Source organism: Rhinopithecus roxellana, chromosome 21 (genome assembly GCF_007565055.1).
Source record: "Rhinopithecus roxellana isolate Shanxi Qingling chromosome 21, ASM756505v1, whole genome shotgun sequence".
NCBI classification, from domain to species: domain Eukaryota; kingdom Metazoa; phylum Chordata; class Mammalia; order Primates; family Cercopithecidae; genus Rhinopithecus; species Rhinopithecus roxellana.
Window position 1 is genome coordinate 74,508,311 of NC_044569.1, and position 22,970 is coordinate 74,531,280.

The 22,970-nt window shown below is 35.7% G+C and overlaps 1 protein-coding gene across 1 annotated transcript in view; it reads right to left on the minus strand.

The window, feature by feature from the left end:
- Positions 1–17,628: 17,628 nt before the first annotated feature.
- Positions 17,629–22,970, minus strand: part of CDH2 (cadherin 2) — a 222,683-nt gene continuing 217,341 nt past the window's right edge. The window contains exon 16 of the mRNA XM_030926084.1: positions 17,629–19,024. Coding sequence (XP_030781944.1) covers positions 18,818–19,024 — 207 coding nt within the window. The 3' untranslated portion in view covers positions 17,629–18,817. The remainder of the gene's footprint in view (positions 19,025–22,970) is intronic.

The following is a 22,970-nucleotide window of genomic DNA, read 5'->3' on the forward strand; positions in this document are numbered from 1 at the left end:
GTTCATATGTAGTTGTAACTCTAAAATATTAATTGTTGACCCTGGCACTCTTCTCTGATGTAATGTGGTTCATACTCATTAGGTCCAAAGGCAGGCATGATAGATGCATTGCTGATATCATGGTGCCCATGAAGCCAAGGTCATAGGTGTAAGCTCTGTGTGGGCCAGGTTTTGTGTAGAAAGAAAATGAAAAGCCAGCATCTCAAATCTTATCTCTTTTCTGGATTAACACATACCATTAAACAGGAGGTATACTGATGGTGATATTAAATAAACCAAACCAAAATGCATGTCCTCCTTATTGTACCTAAGATCAACTTCATATATAAAGGGAATTTCTGTATTTAATCAAAAGAATATCTTGGTTCAAGAGCATATTTGGCAAAATCATACACTCTGGACTTTATGGAAATAGGTCCTCTTTACTTTCAACTATTCATCCATAAAATGTATAGATATGTTGTGAAATAATTGTTTAGTCATCAACATGACCAATATAAATCATAATACATATTATTGCTGAACCCCTATAGCATGTCCTGAATATTATGATTTTGCTACAATAACTAGCTAGCTGTTTGAATATATTTAATTCCAGTTCTTAGGTTGGAAAAAAAGAAAGAGAGAAAAGGAGGGAGACAGAGAAATATTGACTATTTTAGAAGAAAAGCAGTCTTGAGGCCCAACATAGTGGCTTTTACTTTGAGAGATTAAGCATCTTGTAATTCTAACCTGTTTTGGATGCCCAGAGTCACTAAGCTATGAAACTGACTGATGCATCAATGATTGTTTCAGAAAGAGCAAGCTACAAGTATTTGGGATTTAAACAAAATGGCATGACACCTTAATGCATATTTTCTAAGAAATTTGAGATTATACTTAACTAAGGCTTTCCAAACCCAGTAAGAATTTATCAGAAGTTGTTGACTTGAAGGCCATGGTATATTAGCAAATGGTGATAATTTTAGGTAGCTTTGATTGAAGAGCTTATTTGAGTTCCATGTGAACAGTCTCACTGAAATAACATAAATTAAAGAAAGAAAATACGTTATCAGCCAGTAAAGACAGTTTTTCTCTCACAACTGTGAAATAGATGACGGGGCTGCTTATACTCTTTTCATTCTAACAAATACACATAGGATAAAATACACCAAATACTATTATGATTCCTCTATTAATACCATTTTCTTTACTTCCATCAAGTGTGCTGAGGCACACACACTCACAGGCATATGGACATTCTAAGGTCTGTCTCCTTTTCTGGTTCTGCTGGCTTCCATTTTAGGTCTAGTTTATGCTGCTGTCTGCGTGAGTGTCTGTCAAACTAGCCAGTAGGTTGTGTCAGTTAACTCCATATTGCCTTCTGACATGATTCTGAGAGCAATCTGAGTGCCATTTTTGCTTCGATGTACAGATTTCTTTTCAAACCAATGAAGGTTCCATTACCGCAAGGAATAGATTTCTTTTTCTATCAGAATCACAGTGGTTTATTGTCTCTTTGATACTGCAGGATTTTCTTTCAGAGACCTTTTTCTATTTTAGCAGGATGTCCCTTTCTTGCCCTAAAGATCAGCTACTTTCTAAACCAGCATCTTCCTTAAAGGGCAATACACTAATTTTAATAATACATTTATTAGATAAAACATCATCTCTGCAAGCATTTGAAACATCCTATTAATATTAACATACAATGAAACAGTCACACAGCTGTGTTTTCTTTGGTCCTTGACCCCAGGATTTTCAGAACCAGTAATTAATTAAATTAACTAATCAATTAACTAATTTTGTACAAGAGTCTGGAACAGAGTTGTGTCTGCACTGGAAGCAAGTGGAAGATTTGATTTGGGCTCTGCAGACTCCGTAGAACTACCACTGTGACTACTGAAGAATGTCAATCTGATGATACCTTTCCTTTATTTCAAATTCCTACTCAGCTTTTTATAACCCAAGACATAAAAATCTAAATTCTTTAGCATACTACACAGGTCTGAGTATGATCTGAACCTGCCCCAACTTCCAGCAAACTTCATTCCTTGCTGCTCTACCCTCCAGTGCTTTACTTGACCATTCCCAGAACGTGCCTTGAGATCACACCTTGGTGTTTTTGTATTATGCTGTTCCCTTTGAGAATGTTCCTTTTTCCCCCTTGGGTTTGGGAAAATTAGCCTTCCACACTCATAGTAAGTATTGCCATGTGCATTAGTCCATTATCACTCTGCTAGAAAGATACACCTGAGACTGGATAATTTATAAAGAAAAGAGGTTTAATTGGCTCACAGTTCTCCAGGCTGTAGAGGCTTCTGTTTCTGGGGAGGCCTCAGGAAACCTCTAGTTATGGAGGAAAGCAAAGGGGAAGCAGACACATGTTCACATGGTTGGCAGGAGAGAGAAAGAGAGGGTGAAGGGGGAAGTGCTACATACGTTCACATAATCAGATCTTATGAGAACTCTATCGCAAGACAGCATAGGGGGATAGTGCTAAACCACTGGAAACCACCCTCATGATACAATCATCTCCCACTAGGCCTTACTTCCAATGCTGGGGATTACAATTTGATATGAGATTTGGGTGGGGACATAGAGCCAAAGCATATCACCATGACAAGTAGGTAGGCCAGATGAAGTCAGATATTCCTTTCAATAGCTCCAGCAGAGTTGGGTCCATTTCCACTATGGTACTGCCTTGTGTAGTGTCTGGCCACATGACTTATCTCTACATTAGACTAGAAAGTCTTCGAGGGTAGACCACAAGTCTTAATGACTTTTGTAGACTTGTGCTTAGCATGGTGCTTGGCACACAACAGAGGTCCAATCAGTGTCTATTGTTCAATGGCTATCTTTCTGGGCTAAAGTACCATGTGAAATGCATTTTCTTTATTCATTATAGTTTCTTATGCAACAAAATTTGTCTCTTAAGAATTAAAAAGCAAATTCTTTTTTCATTTCACATTTAAAGGATTAAACTTAACAAAGCCGTTTTGAGAAGGCTTCACTAAAACTTGTACTCACTGATTTATGTGAATTGCTGTATTATTCTGTTGCACTATAAACACAACTGTAATACTGAGAGAAAATAGATCAACAAGGGAAGTCCAGATGTGTTTGGTTTTATGTTTTTAATTTCACTTCTTCATGACAGTGGAAGACAGAGATAGACAAAGGGATAGACTCAATGCTTAGACTTACACATAATGAACAACTGCTGTGATAACCATCAGTCAAGGTTAGAAGATCAAAATTAATATCTGTATACATTTACATTCTACAAAGGTCTTTTATACCATTTCCTTTTTGCCTTTCATAATAACCTTTTAAATTAAATAGACAAGCAGGCATTGTTATATGCTCATGGTACAGATAAGGATGCAGATGCCGTGGTGCATATTCATGGGTAACTGGCGATTCTGGGACACAAATGCAGGGCTCCTGGCTGAAAACTTTTCTCTTTCACTGCACTGTACAGCATTCCTTATTCTATGAATCTGACTACCGACAAATTCTTTTTAATAAGCAAAACAATCTATTTCTCACTCCTGCTTTCATAGCTGATGTATTTTTCTTTTTTATACTATCTTCCCCCCTTCCCTATTGTTTTCTCCAAGACAGAATCTCACTCTGTCACCCAGTCCAGAGTGCGGTGGTGCTATCACAGCTCCCTGAAGCCTCAATGTCCCAGGCTCAAGCCATTGTCCCACCTCAGCATCCTGAGTAGCTGAGACTTCAGGCGTGTGTCACCATGTTCTGCTAATTATTCTATTTTTTGTAGAGATGGGGTCCCACTCTGTTGTCCAGACTGGTTTCAAACTCCTGGGCTCAAGCGATCCTTCTGCCTTGGCTCCCAAAGTGCTGGGATTGGCATTATAGGCTGAGCCACTGTGCCGCCCCCCTCCTCCCTTTTGAATTACTTCAGTTATTTCTGCCTGGGCTCAAAAAAACTTACAGGAAACTGGCATTTTATTACAAAAGTAAAACACTCTCAAGTTTTAGAGATGTTCTAATTCAAAAGGAAACTTTAGTAATGCCAACTGAATGTGCTGGTAAAAAAAGATGTGCAAGCAAAATAGTTACATTCATATTCAAAATATGAGTAAACTTCATATTAGGACAGCCAACATCCTCAAATTTCATTTTATTTTCTCTTTTCTGGGAACATTAACAGCATTGAAATTGTGGGGCCAACTTTCAAATACATTAAAAGCTTGAAATTTTACCAAAATACACAAAATTTATAATTGAAGTTTGAAATTTTGCTATATTAGAGGTAAAAAATCCATCTTTATGAAAATTTTATCATAATTAAAATAAAGACTTTAAAAGAAAATGTAGTGGTTGAAAATCTGGATCTTAGAATTAGACATGACTAAGTTTTTTTTTCCAAACTCTGTAATTTACTGTGTGATTTTGGGCAACTTACATATATACTTTTTGAATCTTAGTTTACTCATTGGTAAGACAGGTTGAGGTTTGGATCAAATTAGATAATTCCTGTAAAGCGTATCAATCAGGAAAAGATGTGCAAAATAAAAGGTTGATATCATTATGACATTAGGCTAATTTATCCCTTTGTTATTTTTAATATACCATTTTAGGATCTCAGGTACCATTGATATGTACCTCTGAATAACATGAAAATAGTCTACACACTGAGTCTTCTAATCTAACTTTCTTTTCTAAATTCTCTTCACTATTTCTCTCAAAGACCTGTGAGATGCACAACACAATGGTAGGATTATAAGTGAGCCAAGGATGTAGGAACTACGTTTCAAGTTTTCTTTGACATAAGTTGAACTAATGGTCAATTATTTTAGGTTCTCAAGAAAAGCAACAATTTATTTTTCATTCCAGAAAGATTTTATGCAGATCCAGATAGTCAGAAAATCATCTGCTATGAATGATGAGGCAAGTTTTTATTTAATTTTGAAAATACCAATTTTTTTTACCTTCTTTAAAAATATAGGCATATGGTATGGTTTGAATATGTGTCCCCATACAAATATAATATTAAAATATAATTTCCAATGCTGGAGGTGGGGTCTGGTGGAAGGTGATTGGATCATGGGGGTTGTTTCTCATGGTTTAACATCATCCCCCCTTTTTGCTGTCCTCACAATAGTGAGTTCTTGTGAGATCTGCTTGTTTAAAAATGTGTGGCACTGCTCCCATCTCTCTCTTCCTTGTGCTCCAGCCATGTGAAGTGCTGGCTCCCCCTTTGCCTTCCACCAAGATTCTAAGTTTCCTGAGACCTCCCCAGAAGCCAAACAGATGCCCGCATTATGCTTCCTGTACAACCTGCAGAACTGTGAGCCAGTTAAACTTATTTTCTTTCTAAATTACCCAGTCTCGGGTATTTCTTTATAGGCAATGTGAGAATGGTCTTATACAGCATATGTTTTCAATACCACCCACATAGTATTCATAAACTGGGTATATAATTTGAATACATAATCCACATTTATAGACCATGTTTGTCCTCATACACTTCTATCACTGTGAATTATAATAGATAATTCTTATCTCTGACATCAACATTTCAAGGTAATAAAATGTTACGAGGAGAACAAAATGAATCAACTTTTGGATTATCTTTTTTAATCAAAAGCATTTTTGAGAGCACTGAGATTAAAGCAAGTTTTAAAAGATGCTACTTGTGACTATTAAGTAGGAATTATTAATAATTACATACTATACCCTTTCACTCTAGTAAGTTATACTTGATTATGTTCTAGATATTTCCCTTATCTTGAGAAACTAAAACCTCTGTGCTTTTTAAATCACTTCACTATCAAGTACTGAGCAGCGCAGAGGTATAGCATAGCTTAACTTCTGTATGTATAATCTAGCAGAATTTAAGACAAAACACACTAATTAATTGGTATAGAAACATGCAGGTATATGCAAATTGTGTCTGCTAAATTAGGATATTTGAAGGAAAGCAAAAATATTTTTAGCAAGGAATTCAAATATTCAAGTGGTATAATATTTACGATCTAGATAGAAAGAATGCTATTACGTTATAAAAATATACCCCTAGAAGTTTATACAAAGTACCTATCTCTATTTGTCAGGAGAATGTTTGTGGGCCTTCTGGATCAGATGCATTTTCTTTCTTCCTGTGTGTTTTTGGGAATACATTCTGCATTTCCCAGTCCTTTATTTCTTGGGCTCCTTCCTCCCAATTTGGCTCTACATGATGGCCTAGTGAGTTTCCCTACGTTTTCTTCCTTGGAGCTACCAAATCAAGCACACGTGTTCTTCCATAGATGAACTAATCACTGTGGGTAAACCCTGGGAGTCATAAAAATAACTGCAATTTCAGATAGCTCCTGAGGTCTTGGTGTCCTTAAGAGCTACATTACTTCTATTTCAATCTGTCACTCCCTGCTGCACTAATATTCCTGCTGAATCTTTACCTGATTTTTACAATGCACTAGAAACACACGAAAGGAGAAAAAGCACAACAAAACCCCCAAACCTCCCACATGACCTTTATAGTAGAAATGGAGGGGGTGGTTTGTATTCAGCACTGCAGACACATTGAAAGTGAGTGTAAAATGGCCCTGATGTCAAACTTTCCCATGCTGTTATGTAGGCATCACTGCTTTCATTCACCTCCACACGCTTCCTGTGCATTGCAGATGTGGCCCTTGAACTCACCTCTTTTCACATTGCCTCATTCCCAAGAAGTCATCATCCTAGACAAAGACTTCCTTCCTGAAAGGGGAGTTCTTATATTATGTGGTTTAATTTTGTTTTTACTATACTGCAGCATAAAATGACTAAGATATCAAAGTTAAAAACAGACTAATAAGCATGCACTATAGTGTGCCTCTCAGGACCTTCTGGAGAACTGAAAAATGTGCTTTCCCATTTCTGAGAGTACTGCTGGCAGATGGCGCTCAGTTGTCAGCCCTCTTCTAGGGTTGCCTCCCAAGGCTAAAACCTTCCTAGGGCTGCACACATCCCGTGTCATATCTATACTGGGCTATATAGGCGTGGCCACAACCCTACCCTTGGGCTTCAATTTGGGACCACCCTAAAGAACCAGTATAGTTTTCTAGTTCCCTAAAGAACCAGCATAGTTTTCTAGTTTCCTCAGGTATCAGCTGAGAGCCTTTGCTGACACTTCATAGTAGCCCAACTTCTCTCTCTACCTCATCTGGCTTCTTTCCCTTTCTTTCCGCAAACATAAATCCTTAAATTACTCCCCGATAAACTTTCTGCATGCTAATCTCCATCTCAGTATGCTTCCGTTGGAACCCATACTGGGACAGGTTCTTAATTAGTGTTCCTCCATATGGTTACCAACTGTCTGAATCAGATGAGACCCCAACAACGCTTTTAGGCAAATCCAGACTTGCTCTTCTCTTGGGTAATCCTGCATGGCGGGTTCAGTTGCTCAGACTGTGGTCCTGGGTATATTGGTGTGGGAGCCAGGCAGTATTTTAAAAAGATCCCTAGAAAGTCTAATACATAGTAAGTTTAGGGATCACTGGCCAATAAACTCAACCATTATCCATCAAGTCCTTCCACCTTCTTGGATGCCTCTTATTGTAAAAAACCCTTGCCAACTCTTTGGAGCTTTTTCTTGTGCTTTATTTGGACAACAGTCTTGTTTAATGCTCATCTGAGAAGCCATGTTTTTTCCACCCTGAGACTAATGAGTGACTTCAGTCTCCTTGGCTCCCATTATAGTTCCTCCATTCTTCAAGGTCATTACATGATTTATTCACATATTTCATCTTTCCTAGAGGACTAGTCACATGAGAAATAAGGTTTGATAATAGAAGAATCAATTTAACATGTAAAAACAGTAAAAGACAGTATCCTTCAAAGGACAAAATATCAGTTTGTCACACCATTTAATAATTTTGTCTCACCATTAAGAAGTCATAATTACCATAAATTATTGCAACTATGAGAAAAACAAAATCAAGCAAACATATCCTGGAACAAAAGAACAAATGAATAGCTCCATCTGTGACCTTTTTCTCTGGGTTGTGACATCAGTACATTCTGAGACAGCTGAGTATTGGCTTTTAGTTTGTAGGAGAGACACATAGCTGAGGTTTCCATCTAAGTAGCACCTTTTTTTTTTTTTTTTTTTTTTTTTTTAAGGAGTCTTGCTCTGTCGCCCAGGCTGGAGTGCAGTGGTGCAATCGTGGCTCACTGCAAGCTCTGCCTCCTGGGTTCACGCCATTCTCCTGCTTCAGCCTCCCGAATAGCCGGGACTATAGGTGCCTGCCACCATGCCCGGCTAATTTTTTGTATTTTTAGTAGAGACAGGGTTGCACCATGTTAGCCAGGATGGTCTTGATCTCCTGACCTCGTGATCCGCCCATCTCGGCCTCCCAAAGTGCTGGGATTACAGGCGTGAGCCACCGCGCCCGGCCAAGTAGCACATTTTGTTATGATACATAGGCCATTTCTCCAAGTTATTGATTTAATATTTAAAACCTAACATTTATACAGCCCTTTCTAGTTTATAAAATACCTTCACATCATTGGTCTCATTTCACATTCTTCAGTTGTGCTAAATGATTTCATAAACTTGGTGATACTGATATTAAGTTCTTGTAACGAATATGATTCTGATTAACAAAAGCAATTTGATATATTTGCTTCTATGCCCTGTACATCCAGTTATTAAAGTTTAATGTTGCATGATGACCTAATTTCTGAAAGATTCCTATACATGCAGCCAAAGGGTTTAAGAGGAATCATACTGTTAAGAAGGGAAATATTAGAAAGTAGATATAGAAGTAGGTGAGCCAGGCTAAAATGGATGATTCTGCTAACATAGCTGAGTTATTAAATCTGCACTTTTTATGCCAAAGTCCACAAGGAAAATCTCCAGAGTAATAAAGTTTGATCTCTTTAGGATCTATCACTTCCAGGCAATTTAATCAATTTTCAGAATTTCTGTGGTTCCAAGTTTCCTGGATGTACTTGGATATTATTCCAGAACTGGCAGTTAAGGAAACAAAGTTAACAGATGTTGAAGCATTCTGGAAATTGGGACCAGAAATCAAGTGCAATTCTACTTCCATAAACTTGACTATAAGGGCCAAATAAATTATATAAAACATATTTAATGCTGCTTTTAATAATGGTAAAAAGTTTGAAACCTGGAATTCAGAAAACTTAGACAGATTTTTTATTTTTTTAATGAGGTAAAGTCTCTTACCAACATAAGTGTGTATACTAGAAGGGCAAAAAGAATATGTATGATAGAATTACAAAGTTCTTATAGAAGTTCTGTCTGAAGCCCTTTCAAATAATGATTGAAAAAATAAGAGAATAACCTGAAACTTAAAAGCTTTTTGAGAGTGAAACATTTTCTTTCTTTGTAAATTATAAAAGGATATAGTGTAACAATTATAGGCATGTAGATAAACATGAACATGTCTTCCTAATAATAGATAACAATAGCTAACTTGTAATGGTGTGTTTACAATGCTCCAGGTCTTCTGTTCCACAGACAAGGATACAGAGACTGAAAAAATTATCTGAAGTTATGCAGCCATTAAAGGACACAGGTGGGATTTGAACCCAGGGAGAATCATACCAGTCTGTGCCTCTGGCCATGTTTAATTTCTTCTCAAGGCACTTGAGCATGTTGCAGCACTCTGGAAGGCCAAGAGTTAGTATATTAGAAAAACAAATGTTTTTTATCCAAGCTATGTTGCATAAAGAAACAGAAGATTCATCTTTCTTAGTGGAGAAGAAAATGAGTTTCTGCCAGCACACTAAATGTTCCCCAGAGCCTGGAAATGTTACTTTGATTTTCAAAATTGTTCAATTTACAACTGGAAAATGAAACATGTGGGCCAGAGATGGTAGGTAGGTCTTGTTTTGTGTATGAATGAGACTGTCCATAGTGGCTGTGTGAGCGTGCCTGGCAGCTTTCTAGGCCCTGGAGAGACTGATGAGTAAGAACACTAGAAATGTGGCAGTCTTGGTGTAAGCAGTCGAGGAACTTAGTGAGTATAATGAACTATTATGTTTTTTAAAAGTTTCCTCTTATCCTGAGGTCTCCCATTCATCTCCTTCCCCCCACACACCCACACTTCTATGCTTAGTGTTTCACAGGGTATTATGGTTCCTTGTAAATTATGTGATTCATTCTTAAAGTTTAGAATAAACTAAAGATTTAATTTAGGTGTATAAATATTTGACTGTCTGAACACCCCAAAATGGCGATCCTATGTGGTTGAACTAATACACACATGGCACTATGTAAAAGAGCCACTCTTTCTTTTGTTCACTCAGCCCTCTGTTTTTTCACTCAGTGTCTTGTAGACATAAGTGTGAGCTCTGGAGCTAGACAGTTGGGCTTAATAAATCATGGCTGTGCCACTGACGAGCTCAGTGTCAGTGGACAAGTCACATAACTTCTCCTAATAGAGCTTCTCCATCTCAAGAAATCAGGAAAAATAAAAGTGACCTTATACACTTTAATATGTGTTTCATAGACTCAGACACTCTGATGCTAGTGCTTTACTGATGTTATCAAAAAGCATCAATATAAAGTTTTCATACAACTACAGCACCTTGCTGGGGTACACGCTATTAACTGTATGAAGCTTCTTGATCTTAGAATTGTTAAAATGTGGGAAGTAATGATGAGTCAATAAGAAGTGATGAAGTAATTACAATAAAGATTAAATGACTTAATATGCCAAATCCACAGCCCAGTATCTATGCACATGGGAAGAACTCAGTATTAATAAAATCCATCCATGTTGTTGGATGTATTTCTGTGCAAGACTGGCAATAGATTTTGTTCAACACAGTCTCTGAGGCCATGTTTTCTAAACCACAAAAGAGGTCCGCTTTAATTTATATTGTTCATGAGGCCTGAAGGGATGAGACTTTTAGTTTTACTTATTCCAAAGATTGCAGAGATACTAGTGCAGTGGTATAAAACTAAGTATTTCAGGTGAAAAAAACTCTGGGACAAAAGGGAAACATTTCCTTCAGTCTGTGGTGGTTGATGCTTTTCTGTGGTGGTTGATGCTTTTTTAGATACCTAAAGATTAAGATGGAGATAAAACAGGAAGAAAATGAAACAAAAAATTATTAAAATAGTCTCAACCAGCCTCTGACTATAAATGCCATTTAAAATGAAAATAAACAAAAATATTCTCATTCAGTAATGTTTTGCTGCTGACCATGGGTGTTAATAAAATGCCTTTACCATATATAATTTAAGAACTATTCAAAAAAAGCAGCAAACTCTAAAATTGTACTATGCAAACTACCTTTCTCACAAAGTAGAAACTAGAAAAATAACCTGTCACTGATAAATATATATGTATTCACCTACAAGACAAAGGTCAACATTCTTAAACCTGCAGTTTTTATTCAGCGTTCCTTAGTTGCCGAGAAAGATCAAGTAAATTACTGTAGAAGCTGACATCTATTTCATAATTAAGTTAGCCATGAATTCTTGAATATATACTTTTTTGAATTACTCTTGAGATCAACTTGTCCAAACTTTAAAACCTGATAAAATGAATCTAATATAACAAATACATGTTGGCTAACAGTAACAGAATACCTCAAAGGATGTCTGTCTCCCATCATGTTTCTGATTCACAAAGATGTTCCTAATCAACAAGTTTCACCACTTCCCCTCCTTCTGCCTCCTCATCCAAGAGTGGGCACTTAAAATATCAGGCCAGGTGAGGTGGCTAATGTTGCACATAACCCCAGTGCTTTGAGAGGCTGGAGGATCACTTGAGGCTAGGAGTTCAAGACCAGCTTTGGCAACACAGTGAGACCTCCTGTCTTAAAAAAAAAAAAAAAAAAAAAAAAAAAAAAAAAAAAAAAAAAGCCAGGCACACACTAGTTCCAGCTACTCAGGAGGCTGAGGTACGAGGATGTCTTGAGCCCAGGAGGTTTGAGGCTGCAGTGAGCTATGATCATGCCACTGCACTCCAGCTTGGGTGCCAGAGCAAGACCCTGTCTAAAAAAATTGTAATTCTCATGTAGACTTAGTTTTTGCTAAAACAATTATAAAAAATATATTCTCAGATTTTAAGTTGTACCTGTCGTCAGCACATCCATTTGTTGTACTAGAAATTAAAGGTACTGGAATTACTTTAAATATACAAATAATCTCTCTTAAACTTGTTTTAGCTGCTGTAGCATCATCTCTTTTTCCACTCACCCAGTGCTTAACTAGGCTGGCTAACAAGCAGAAAAAATGGTGATGTGTTAGCTTTTACTATAAACCTTACACAAGTACTGATGACCAATGAAAAAGCAGGACCCGTAAGACTGAATTTGCTGCATTAAACAAAAGAGAGAGAAGTGCTCTTGCTTTCTCCCCTCTGAGTCTTTTCGTACTGGGGGTCAATCAACTGATACTTTTCAGGAAGGAAGATTTTTTTTTTTTTTGCTGTTTGCTTGTTGTTGCTAAGGATGTGGTGATAGTAACTGTCAGGGGTTGATATTTGTATGATCTCAAAGTCGTCTTGTATGGGTCAAAAAAGTGACAGTTCAGGATCATATGAAGTCTCAGGTCTTCCAGTTTTCCTTATGAGTTAGTCTTCCCATTTTTCCTTTGAATATGAAAATGATACTTTCTCCCCCCAGTGAGGAAAAACTTTTAAATCAAAACTATAAAGCTACCATGAAGTAAACATGAGAGGGATAAGAAGTCTGGTTGTTGAATTTCTCTTCAATACCATCAGGGTCCATTAACATGCTGGTGACCTGGAGATACCCTGAAGAGCTGTGGGACCACCAGTGAGAGCCTAGTTCACTGAGGTCACAATTCAAAATGCAGGACTGTTACTGGCTTAAAAGGAGGTAAAGTGCAAAAATCAAATCATTGTCTGGATTGGTGTTTTGACCAATCTACTGTTACAGTGTCTGTTTGAAAATGGCATTGAAATAAAAGTTTTAAGACATACATGTTTACAATGTAAAAGGAAAAATTATTCAAGTTATTAATAATGAAGAGATGGACATGCTACCTCAGACTAAAATCACACATATATTTGGCTAATCAAACAAAAAATCAACAAAAGATAGCAGGTATGGCTATATTAATATGGAATAATGTGGAATTTAGAACTGAAAGTACTGAAAATTACCGAGCAAGGACTGGTAAAAGTTACAATCCAAGTTTCAAGCACATATTCATCATGGTCTGGAAATACATCCAAAAAGCTCATGGGAAATGTTAACAAATCCCTTTCAAGAACTGATAAACCAAATGGAAGTAAAACACTAGTATATGAAAAACAAATTAATAGGCTTGGAGAAATGTGTACCCAATAACCAAATGAATATCTGTATCAATAAATATAAAGTTAGCTCTTTTAACAGAATATTTGACTACCCTGATGAAGAAAAAAGTAAAAGGAAAAAGGGGGTAAGAAAACATAACCTAAGGTATGATGCAGAGTTTATGAAGATAATACTGTATGCAATTTTCTACTGATACATTTTTTTAAAAAGCTAGATTCTGCAAGAGACTTTTCAGGAGAATGTAAATTGTGAAAATTGTTCAGAAATAAGTGCAACATCTGAATTATCCCAATTCCTACTAAAGAAAACCTATCCCCACAATGGTAAAACTATAGAATTTTAGCATTTTTAATGAAGAGTTCATTGTGATGTATAAAATCCAGAGCATAGAAAAAATGGCAGTCTTCCTAATTACTTATTTTAGGCTAGCATTAAGCCTGATACTAACACTGAGCAAAAATATTGAAAAAACAAAGTATAAGATAATCACATATAACTTAAAATTCCTAATATAGCAGCAAATAAAATATATCAACCCATTAAAAGAATAACATTATGACCAAGTAGGGTTTATTCCAGAAAAGTTCAATTCAATATTAGAACATCTAATGGCATTAATGATATAATTCACTCTATTAGTGGGCTAATACACAATCATCTATGTAGATGAAGAAAATGTATCTTATAAAATTCAACATGTACACACAAAATCTCTAAGTAAAGCAGAAACTTGTATCTATACTAAATGCTATGCATAATCGTGAAACATACAAAGCTTTCCTATTATAGTCAGGAATAATAAAACAATGCTTATAATGATCACTGCTACCAATGATACAGAAAAAAAAAACTATTCATCTTGGAAAAAGGAAAAACCTGTTATTGCAGTTATGATTGTTTGTCAAGAAAATCCAAGAGAATCGCCAAAAAGCTATTAAAAGTAATACAACAGTAAAATAAGACAGTAACGAGAAATAAAAGTTGATAAATTTCCAACAGAGCAGTATCACTAGAAAAAATGCTATGAAAAGTAGAGCCCACTCATAATAGCAATGAAAATTATTAGTGTAATAAAATGAGATGTTTAGTGAAATTCCCTGAAAGTATATATAATGTGAAAAATGAGAACGATATTATAGTATTGGATAGAATAGTAAATGAAACTGTTAGCTTTTCACAATTCAATCAAATTTTGAATAAAATTTGTTATGGAACTTCACAAAATATTTCTACAATTTATGCACAAAAGAAAATGTGAAAAAAGAAGTTGTAAGTGGCTTGTTCAGAACTGATAATTCAGTGTAACAATTGAGTATTGTGCACGAATCTAAAGATCAATGGAACAGAAAACATTCAGAAACAAACACATGCTTATAGCACAACTCTAATGTAAGTGTATGTGATGTAAGTATATGTGATATATGTAAGTACATGTGATATATGTATGTGATATATGTAAATATGAGATATGTGTGAGATATGTATGTGATATAAGTATATATGTGATATAGGTATGTGATATGTGATGTAAGTATATGTGATGTAAGTATATATGTGTTATAGTGTGTATATGGTAAAGAATGCATTCCACATGGTTGGGTTTATATTGAAGTTTTTAACAAGTAGTGTCTGGAAAACAGATATAAGTGTGTGTGACAGAAGTGTGTATATGGTAAAGAATGCATTCCACATGGTTGGGTTTAGATTGACGTTTTTAACAAGTAGTGTTTGGAAAACAGACCTTTATCTATAAATTTTTTAGCAAGTTAGATTTCTGCATCATGCAAAATCATTTCTAGGTGTATTAAAGAGAAATGCAAAACAATGGTAAGAGAACAATATAGAATAATAATCTTATAAAGTTGTTAAGATCTTCTCAAAAATCTATAGTCAAACAGAATAAGCCACATAAAAATGAAACTTGCTATAAATTTCTGTAAGAAAATGTACTGGATTAGCAAAAGATCATGAAAAAATGCATGTAAGCCCTAATTAATTAATTAAAAAAAGGCAAATAACAGGGAAATGAAAATACGTAATTCAAAGAAACACAAATGGCTAATAAGCGTAAGAAAAAAATCTCCAATCCCTTCATTAGTGATCAGAAAAGTCTAATTATTAACATGAGGTATCTTTGGTTGTGTATCATAATGGCAAAGCTTCTAAATGTGCGTGTGATGTCCAGGACTTGAGGATGAGTGTAAATATATTTTTGTACACAGGCTGGTAGGAGTGTAAATTGGCATAGTTTTTACTTAAGAGAAATCTGGCAATGTCTTACTAAAATTTAAACTGCATACTTTTATCATGGAAAATAACCTATTTCGTAGGGGTACTAACACTCTGTATGCATGTTTTTTATTAGCAATATTGCAGAAGAGATCCAAATGACCAGGAATGGCCTAGAAAAACATGTTTCTGGATGGGATCCATAAACCATGTTCATAAATGTATAGTTTTCAAGGTTTTATTATGTCACATGGTTACAGTCATTTTACAGAATACTTAAAACTAGTATTGTGGCCTGACTCAAAGGCTAACTTCCCAAGAAAACAGAAGGCGGTCCTGGCTAGATTGTCTTATATTTTGTGGTTACTATTTTGAGCTGCATAAAATCCTTTTGCCAGTGGAGGAAGTTGCTGGCTTTTAGAAAGCCTTGTCTTCTTTCAGCTAAAAGGCACTTTTAAGCATGCTAAAACATTTATAATTTCAGCCATATTTAATTAACTTATCTCCACATTCTTTAATCCAGCAATTCCATCTCCAAGCCTCTGCTAGTATTAGAGAAATACTCCCATGCAAAGAGACATGCACAAGGACGTTTACTGTGGCATTGTTTTTAATAGCAAAAAACTGGAAACAACAAATTAATTAGGAAATGGTTCAATAAAACTATTATGTTCATATTATGGAATACTATGTAGCAGTTAAAAAGAATGAGGTAGGTGTACATATATACTAATATGGAAAAATTTCCAAGATACACTCTTAGTGAAAAAAAGGCAACTTACAGAATAATACACAATGTACAATCTCATTTTCATAAAAACAAAGGAAATCATTAGGGACATGTGTGTGTAAAAATGCTTTTTGGAAGGACTAGAAACTAGATCAACCAGCTAAACAGAAGTTACTTCTGTAGTATGGCAGGGAGTTTCCATTTTTTATTAGTTTCCTAGTTTTTTTATATATAAAAAGAATGTTTTTACAAAGAAAATACAGTTGTGTATGCCTACAAAAATTAACATTTACATTTATTGTGTATATATTAAACCTTACAAACACTTAAAGTTTATATATATACACACTAGATATGGCCTGTGAATTGTACATCGACCATAAGAAAATAATTTTAACAGTGTTTATCTAAATGGTGTAAACGTTAAGTGTTACAATGTATGAATCTGAAAATATAGTTGTTTCATTTGGATGTACAACAGCATGGAGGCACAGTCTAAGAATCAATTTTAGAAAAGACTATTCTGGTTAGCAAATTTAATAAGTTTCATTACGGAAAATCCCAGAGGCAAGCTCTGGCATTTAATGATTAGAAAAGTAACAAGGAAGTATTGCCTACAAAATGAATCAATAGAAAAGTAAATTCCACTGTCTATGTTAAGCAAAAAATATAGTTAATTAGAGGAGGTATATTATGTAAGTGTTTTCAAAGTGTACAGTGTAAGACTGTATGGTGTGATAATGAAGAAACAAACAGATAAATACAAGTGAGAATTTCTTTGCCTCTTAAAATTCAGAATGAATCTTAGTAAGATACATAAACAATTTTACAAAATTTAGCAAGATTGTTTCCTTTTGTTGTCCTCTGCAACCATTACTATATCAAACTGCAGCAAATGATCAAGTCAATGGATAAAGCCAGTCAAATCTAAGTGTGTTTCACTAAGTACATAAAACAGTGGCTTCAATGAATTGCACAAGAATTCCACGTGTCCACTGCAGGTTCCAGGTTCAGTCCCATAACCCACTTTACTGAAGTTTCCCTTATGGTGGTGGCTCTAATGGGAAAGGCCTATCAATCAACATAACAATTAGCTTGAGCAGAAACAAATTAAAACATGAGTTATATTAAGAATTGACACTGCAGTTCACTGAAGATAAAGGATGTGGTTTTTCTATCACCACCAGTAGGGTCTATTCCTGAATCACTTGATGTTTTCTTCTATGATGATGGCAAGGTCCAAAATGATTCTCTCTGCTGCACACCGTACATGGTTGCCATGCTACGCGATTCAATGGTGAATAGTGCAAGAACAAATACATACTTTTTGTACTGTTGTTCTCCAGTACTTGGGATTTTTGCAACATTCAAAGCAGCTCAAGTAGAAAAGAAAAAGTTCAAACCAGTCACCAGATCCAAAATTAGCATTTTATTCAGAACGCTGGGGTCAGAGGTGTATCATTTATATTCTGGTACACAATACAGAGGCAAAGCTGTTGTCAGAAGTCTCTCCAGTTTAAAAGCTTTTTTTTTTTTCCATTTTTTTAAAAAAACCACACACTTAGTAGTGCCACCAGTGTCAGGCCACCCCTTTCTTTTCTTTCCTTTTTTTTTTTTTTTTTTGGTACAAATTATGTAAAACATTTGTGCTAAGAACTTTTCTCCCTCCCCAAACCAAAAAGAAAATAAAAAATAAAAAAATTAAAAAAATTAAAAATTGAGTATTCTAACTACAGCTCAACAATTGAATCAAATGTCACTTTGTTTTGTAAATACTTTATCCATAACGAAAGATATAAACATGCAAAAAACCTGAATCCATAGTCCAAATAATACATACACATGTTCTGAAGTTTCTGCACTTCTCCATAGACTATGCCAATAAAACATTATGTACACATACTATTTTTACAGTGAAGTGGAAAAATACAGAAATAAAAAAGTGTACATGGATTAAGACCAAAATGTGTCTAACATTCTAGTTTATGAAAAAATTCAATTTTGCTACAAATTGGTGATATGAAAACTCCCTTTATTTGCAACCAGCTGAGTAAGTTTTAAGATTTTAGTGGAAAAAAAGAAAACTAAAGTCTAAAACTAGAAGTAATGTACATTTTCCAATCTCATGGTCTCATCCCCCAAGGTAATAAAATCGCTCCATGAGTTTTTTTTGTTTGTTTAATTTTGTATTTTAATAAAAGCAAATGCAATGTAACAAAGGCGTGTTGAAGCATATCATGGTTTAACTTACTGCTCCCACCACAAAATATTTTGTCTTTTACTTATCGTTTCAGAAATCAGTACCATTAAAGCCTTAAACAGAAAACTAATTCCAATCTGAAAAAGGTACAAAAAGGCACATAAAATCCCAGTGCTTCTGTACTGTAAAATTCAAGTGTAACTGAGCTCAGTGTTTTGCCAAACAGTATGGATCACTGATATTCCCTCTGAGCCCAAATTGGTTTGCAGCCTATGCCAAAGCCTCCAGCAAGCACTGTGCTAGTAGACTACAAAGTTAAAGCCTAGCTTCTGTATGCTTTTTGGGAATATCAGTTGAAATTGTTTGTACTTGTCCAAAAACCAAGTTCACCCTGAAGTTCAGTCATCACCTCCACCATACATGTCAGCAAGTTTCTTGAACCGTGGCCCCCAGTCGTTCAGGTAATCATAGTCCTGCTCACCACCACTACTTGAGGAATTAAGGGAGCTCAAAGACCCAGCAGTGGAGCCACTGCCTTCATAGTCAAACACTAACAGGGAGTCATATGGTGGAGCTGTGGGGTCATTGTCAGCCGCTTTAAGGCCCTGCAATTTGGAAACACAAAGAATGAAAGAATTAAGAGAGGGTTACAATTTACAAAACCACAAGCAGATCCTAATGAATTCATGGGATCAAACAAACACTTGTTTGTAAATTTCCATTTACAGACCACATTTTCAACACATGGAAACTGGGGATATAACCATTTGAAAGTTAGATAAAAATTAACTTATATCTTTCCTATGCAAAGAAACAACCCTAAGCAGTCAAGCTCAGGGAGGCCAAGACTTATGAAGGGAGGGGGTTAACTGGGTAATAACTTGGACAGGTGGCAGAAATGAATGGCCCTGCTTGAGGCAGAGAAGGAAGGATCTTAAATAACATAATATATAGAACAGCATTGCTAGATTAAATTTAAAAAAGCACCTCACTGAAATACAAGAGACATACAAACGAGTACCATGTGGTCCGTGTCCCTCCCTAGGCTTACAATCTAGCATAACAGGTGCTACTACTGTGTGAAGCAAATGACAAGTGACAAAATCTATGAAGTCAAAGCAAAAACCATCAGGTTGTGGGGAAAAAAAATTCAGATCAGCATTAAGAGCTAGGAGTTCAAAGAGAAAGTAGCATTGTATTTGACCTAATTTTGGAAGGACATCAAAGGAAGACTGAAGATAGGTCAGATGTGATTACTACATAAAGGGAGGTACTCATAAAATCATTTGTGTGATTAACATAACATAAAATGTGGAATTAATTGATTAAACTGGTATTTTAAAAAGTAGGGTAACTTCTAACTTCCAAAAAATCCTAGAAATGTCATAATCCAGTATCTGTACATGGTATAAATATTGAAAAGAGGAGGACTCCTGTCAGTCTAAAATAACATGCTTGTCTGGTTCTTATAAAGAATTTTAAAAAGAAAGAAACGAGGAAATAACTACTCTCTATCTATATTTGTAACTTTTGTAAGCAGATCCTTTTTAATATACAATTAGAGTCTCTATGCTCTGCAAAACTTCTAAGGATTTAGTATTAGGTCCTTTGGTATATTTTCTAACTTTTTTTCCCAATTCCATTCTAGTACTCCTAGATATACTAACATTACTAACATTAGTCTCCAAACAAACATTCCCTTTTTCCACATTCTATGTGTCAAATGCTACTTGGCCTACATGGCCTCACCTATCTAAGACGTGTCACAGACAGTCCTACTTGAGAGATCAAGCCTGATAATACACATGCATTTTATGAGCGCATACATGGGTTTTTATGAGCATGTGTTCATCTATCCTTTCAAGGTTACAGAGGAGAAACAGGGAAAAAGCAAAAAAATTAAGGTCGGAATCAGTGTAGTGGTTAAGAGATCAGACTGTGAGATGACACCTTAGCTCTCCCCAGTACTAGCTGTGGGACCTCCACATAACCTCATCTGCAACTGTAATCATCATCATAAGACTATTATAAAGACCAAATGCAACAAAGGGACCCGACGGCTCACCACAGTGACTGGCACAAGTAGAGCTCAATGAATATTAGTATTTTTTAAAAATTTAAGTTGAGAGAAAAATGTCCTGCCTTGAGATTTGAAAAAATAAAAAACAGTAAAGATATATTTTAAGAAACAAAATGGCTACTGACTAGCATCAAAAATCAGAGAAAAAAGTACACATGACCAGTTTTCTCATCTTCAGGTACCTCTTTACTAACAGTCTTAACCATGAAATTTAGCAGCACTTTGCTACTTTTCCTCATGACATTTTATACTATTTATACTCCAGAAAAGCCTGTGTAAAATAAAACAGGTTTCAGCAAAATACTTTGATACATACAACATAAATAATTTTAGATGGGATTTTCTTTATCTTATTTTTAGACTAAACTACAAGGCAATTCTGCTAAGACTGAGAACCACAACCTACAATTTCTCAAAACGTGACTCCCTTCTGTGGTAGATTGTGTTACTGCCCTCAGTGATTCACTGCCCTTTTTCCAAAGGCAGAACACACACTCACCCTCCCACAGTGCCTCTCTGGGGTCAGGGTTTACTTTCCCAACCACACTGTAAGGCTTGGCTGTCTGACTGGCTCTGGCCAACGCAGTGTAAGTAGCTGTGAAAAGTAGCCGCTTCAAGAACTCTAATGTGTTTCAACCCTTCCACCAATCCTCCTTTCCCCCTCTGCCACAATGGCCTGCTCCAGATGGGAAGTTTATCTGCCTAGATCCTGAAACAAGGAAGACATATGGATCAGGAACTGAGTCACTGACAGACTACAGTTGACTTATAAGTTAAGAAAGAAGTAAACCTTCATTATTATAAGCAGCAATATTTTGGAGTGGTCAGTGATTGGCGCCTTAGCTAACGAAAGCCAAAGAATGCACCTTCATTCATTTTGTTTGTGTTTATTAATTCAATTCAAGACATATTTGTTGATTATCTATTAATATTATTGCAATGTATTCTGCTTACTGGTAGAGACACAGCTACTAATGAGCTAGATCCAATGGCTGCCCTCGTGGAGTTAATATTCACATATTAGCCTACACTCTTCTTCCTTACAAAATCTAGCAACTGCAAATTTAAGCAACAGGGATTTCCTTAGTTCAGCATTGTCTGACTTGGGGTCATACAAGTAGGCCCAAGAAGGATCTGAAGAAAAAACAAGAAAAATCAGGGAAATTCCTGATAAGGAGAATGGGTCCCTGAAAACAAATACTAAATTTTCATTATGACAACTGCGTTATAATACAGACAACAGAGACAATGGCTAAGATCACTTTGTTCAGGTCATCTGCTTTACCACAATTTAATTATTAAGTGAAAATACACACAGACCCCTGGCCCAATCCTTATGATGTCAACACCAAACTGGAAATATGGAGAGGTTAAGAATCAAATTAGGGATAGCATTAGGAGAAATACCTAATGTAGAGGATGGGGTGATGGATACAGCAAACCACCATGGCACGTGTATACCTATGTAATAAATCTGCATATTCTGCACATGTATCTCAGAACTTGAAGTATAATAGTAAAAAAAAATAGAAAAAAAAATAATGACAAGTTAAAAAAAAAAAAAAAAAAAAGACTCAAATTAGCCCTAAAGAGTCAATGGCAAGGCCTCAAGTTTGTCTGGATTTGGAGGAGAAAAAAAGGGATGGCCTGTGTTTACCATGTCCAGAGAATAAACACAATAAGCGCTCTGGTCTTCCCTGGTGTGTTCATGGACCCCAGGACTCTTCATCAAATGGCTAAGCCACCTAATTTAATTCCTTAAAATAAATATAATGCTTGTGATAATCAACTCCCTATCCACTATTGAGTCTAAAAAATATTATTTTATTTTTTAGCTCCTGCATTGGCTTTCTGATCATCCTGGTAGTTTACAAATCTCTGTTTTATTTCTGTTTTTTTTTTTTGTTTGTTTGTTTTTTCGTTTTTTTTTAAAGAGGTTAAGGCCATAAAATCCATTAGAGAGAGACCACTGTGCTATGCTAGAGTACGGAACATTGCCTTATGTTTTAATAATTACAAAAGGGCGAAATCACTGAACTTTTTCAAGAGTTCTTAGGCAAGCCAGCTTTCTATGCAGGTTAAGTACTTTAAATCCCTTCCACTTGGATAGCACTGATTTTCATCTGAGAATAAATATGACTCTTCTGAACGAGGTATTATATAAACTCTTGGTAATATTTTGGTAATTCTAAAAAGATTGCACTGAAGTCCTAAGAAACTGACAGTAACAGGCACGAAATCTGAGTGAATGTACAGAAGAAATCCAGTGGGCAACAGAACCTTCTGGTTCTCCCTTATGGGATTCCTTTATTCTTGGATGTGAACATTATTTCACAGGATGTACTGTTACCAAATTTACAAACTAACCGCCTGTGTTTCTCTAGGTTTGACTAAATTTAGCCAAGTATCCTCTCGTTCCACCTTTCCTGGAGAGGTAGATCTTGAATTCTGAATAAAGCTGAACTATTTTC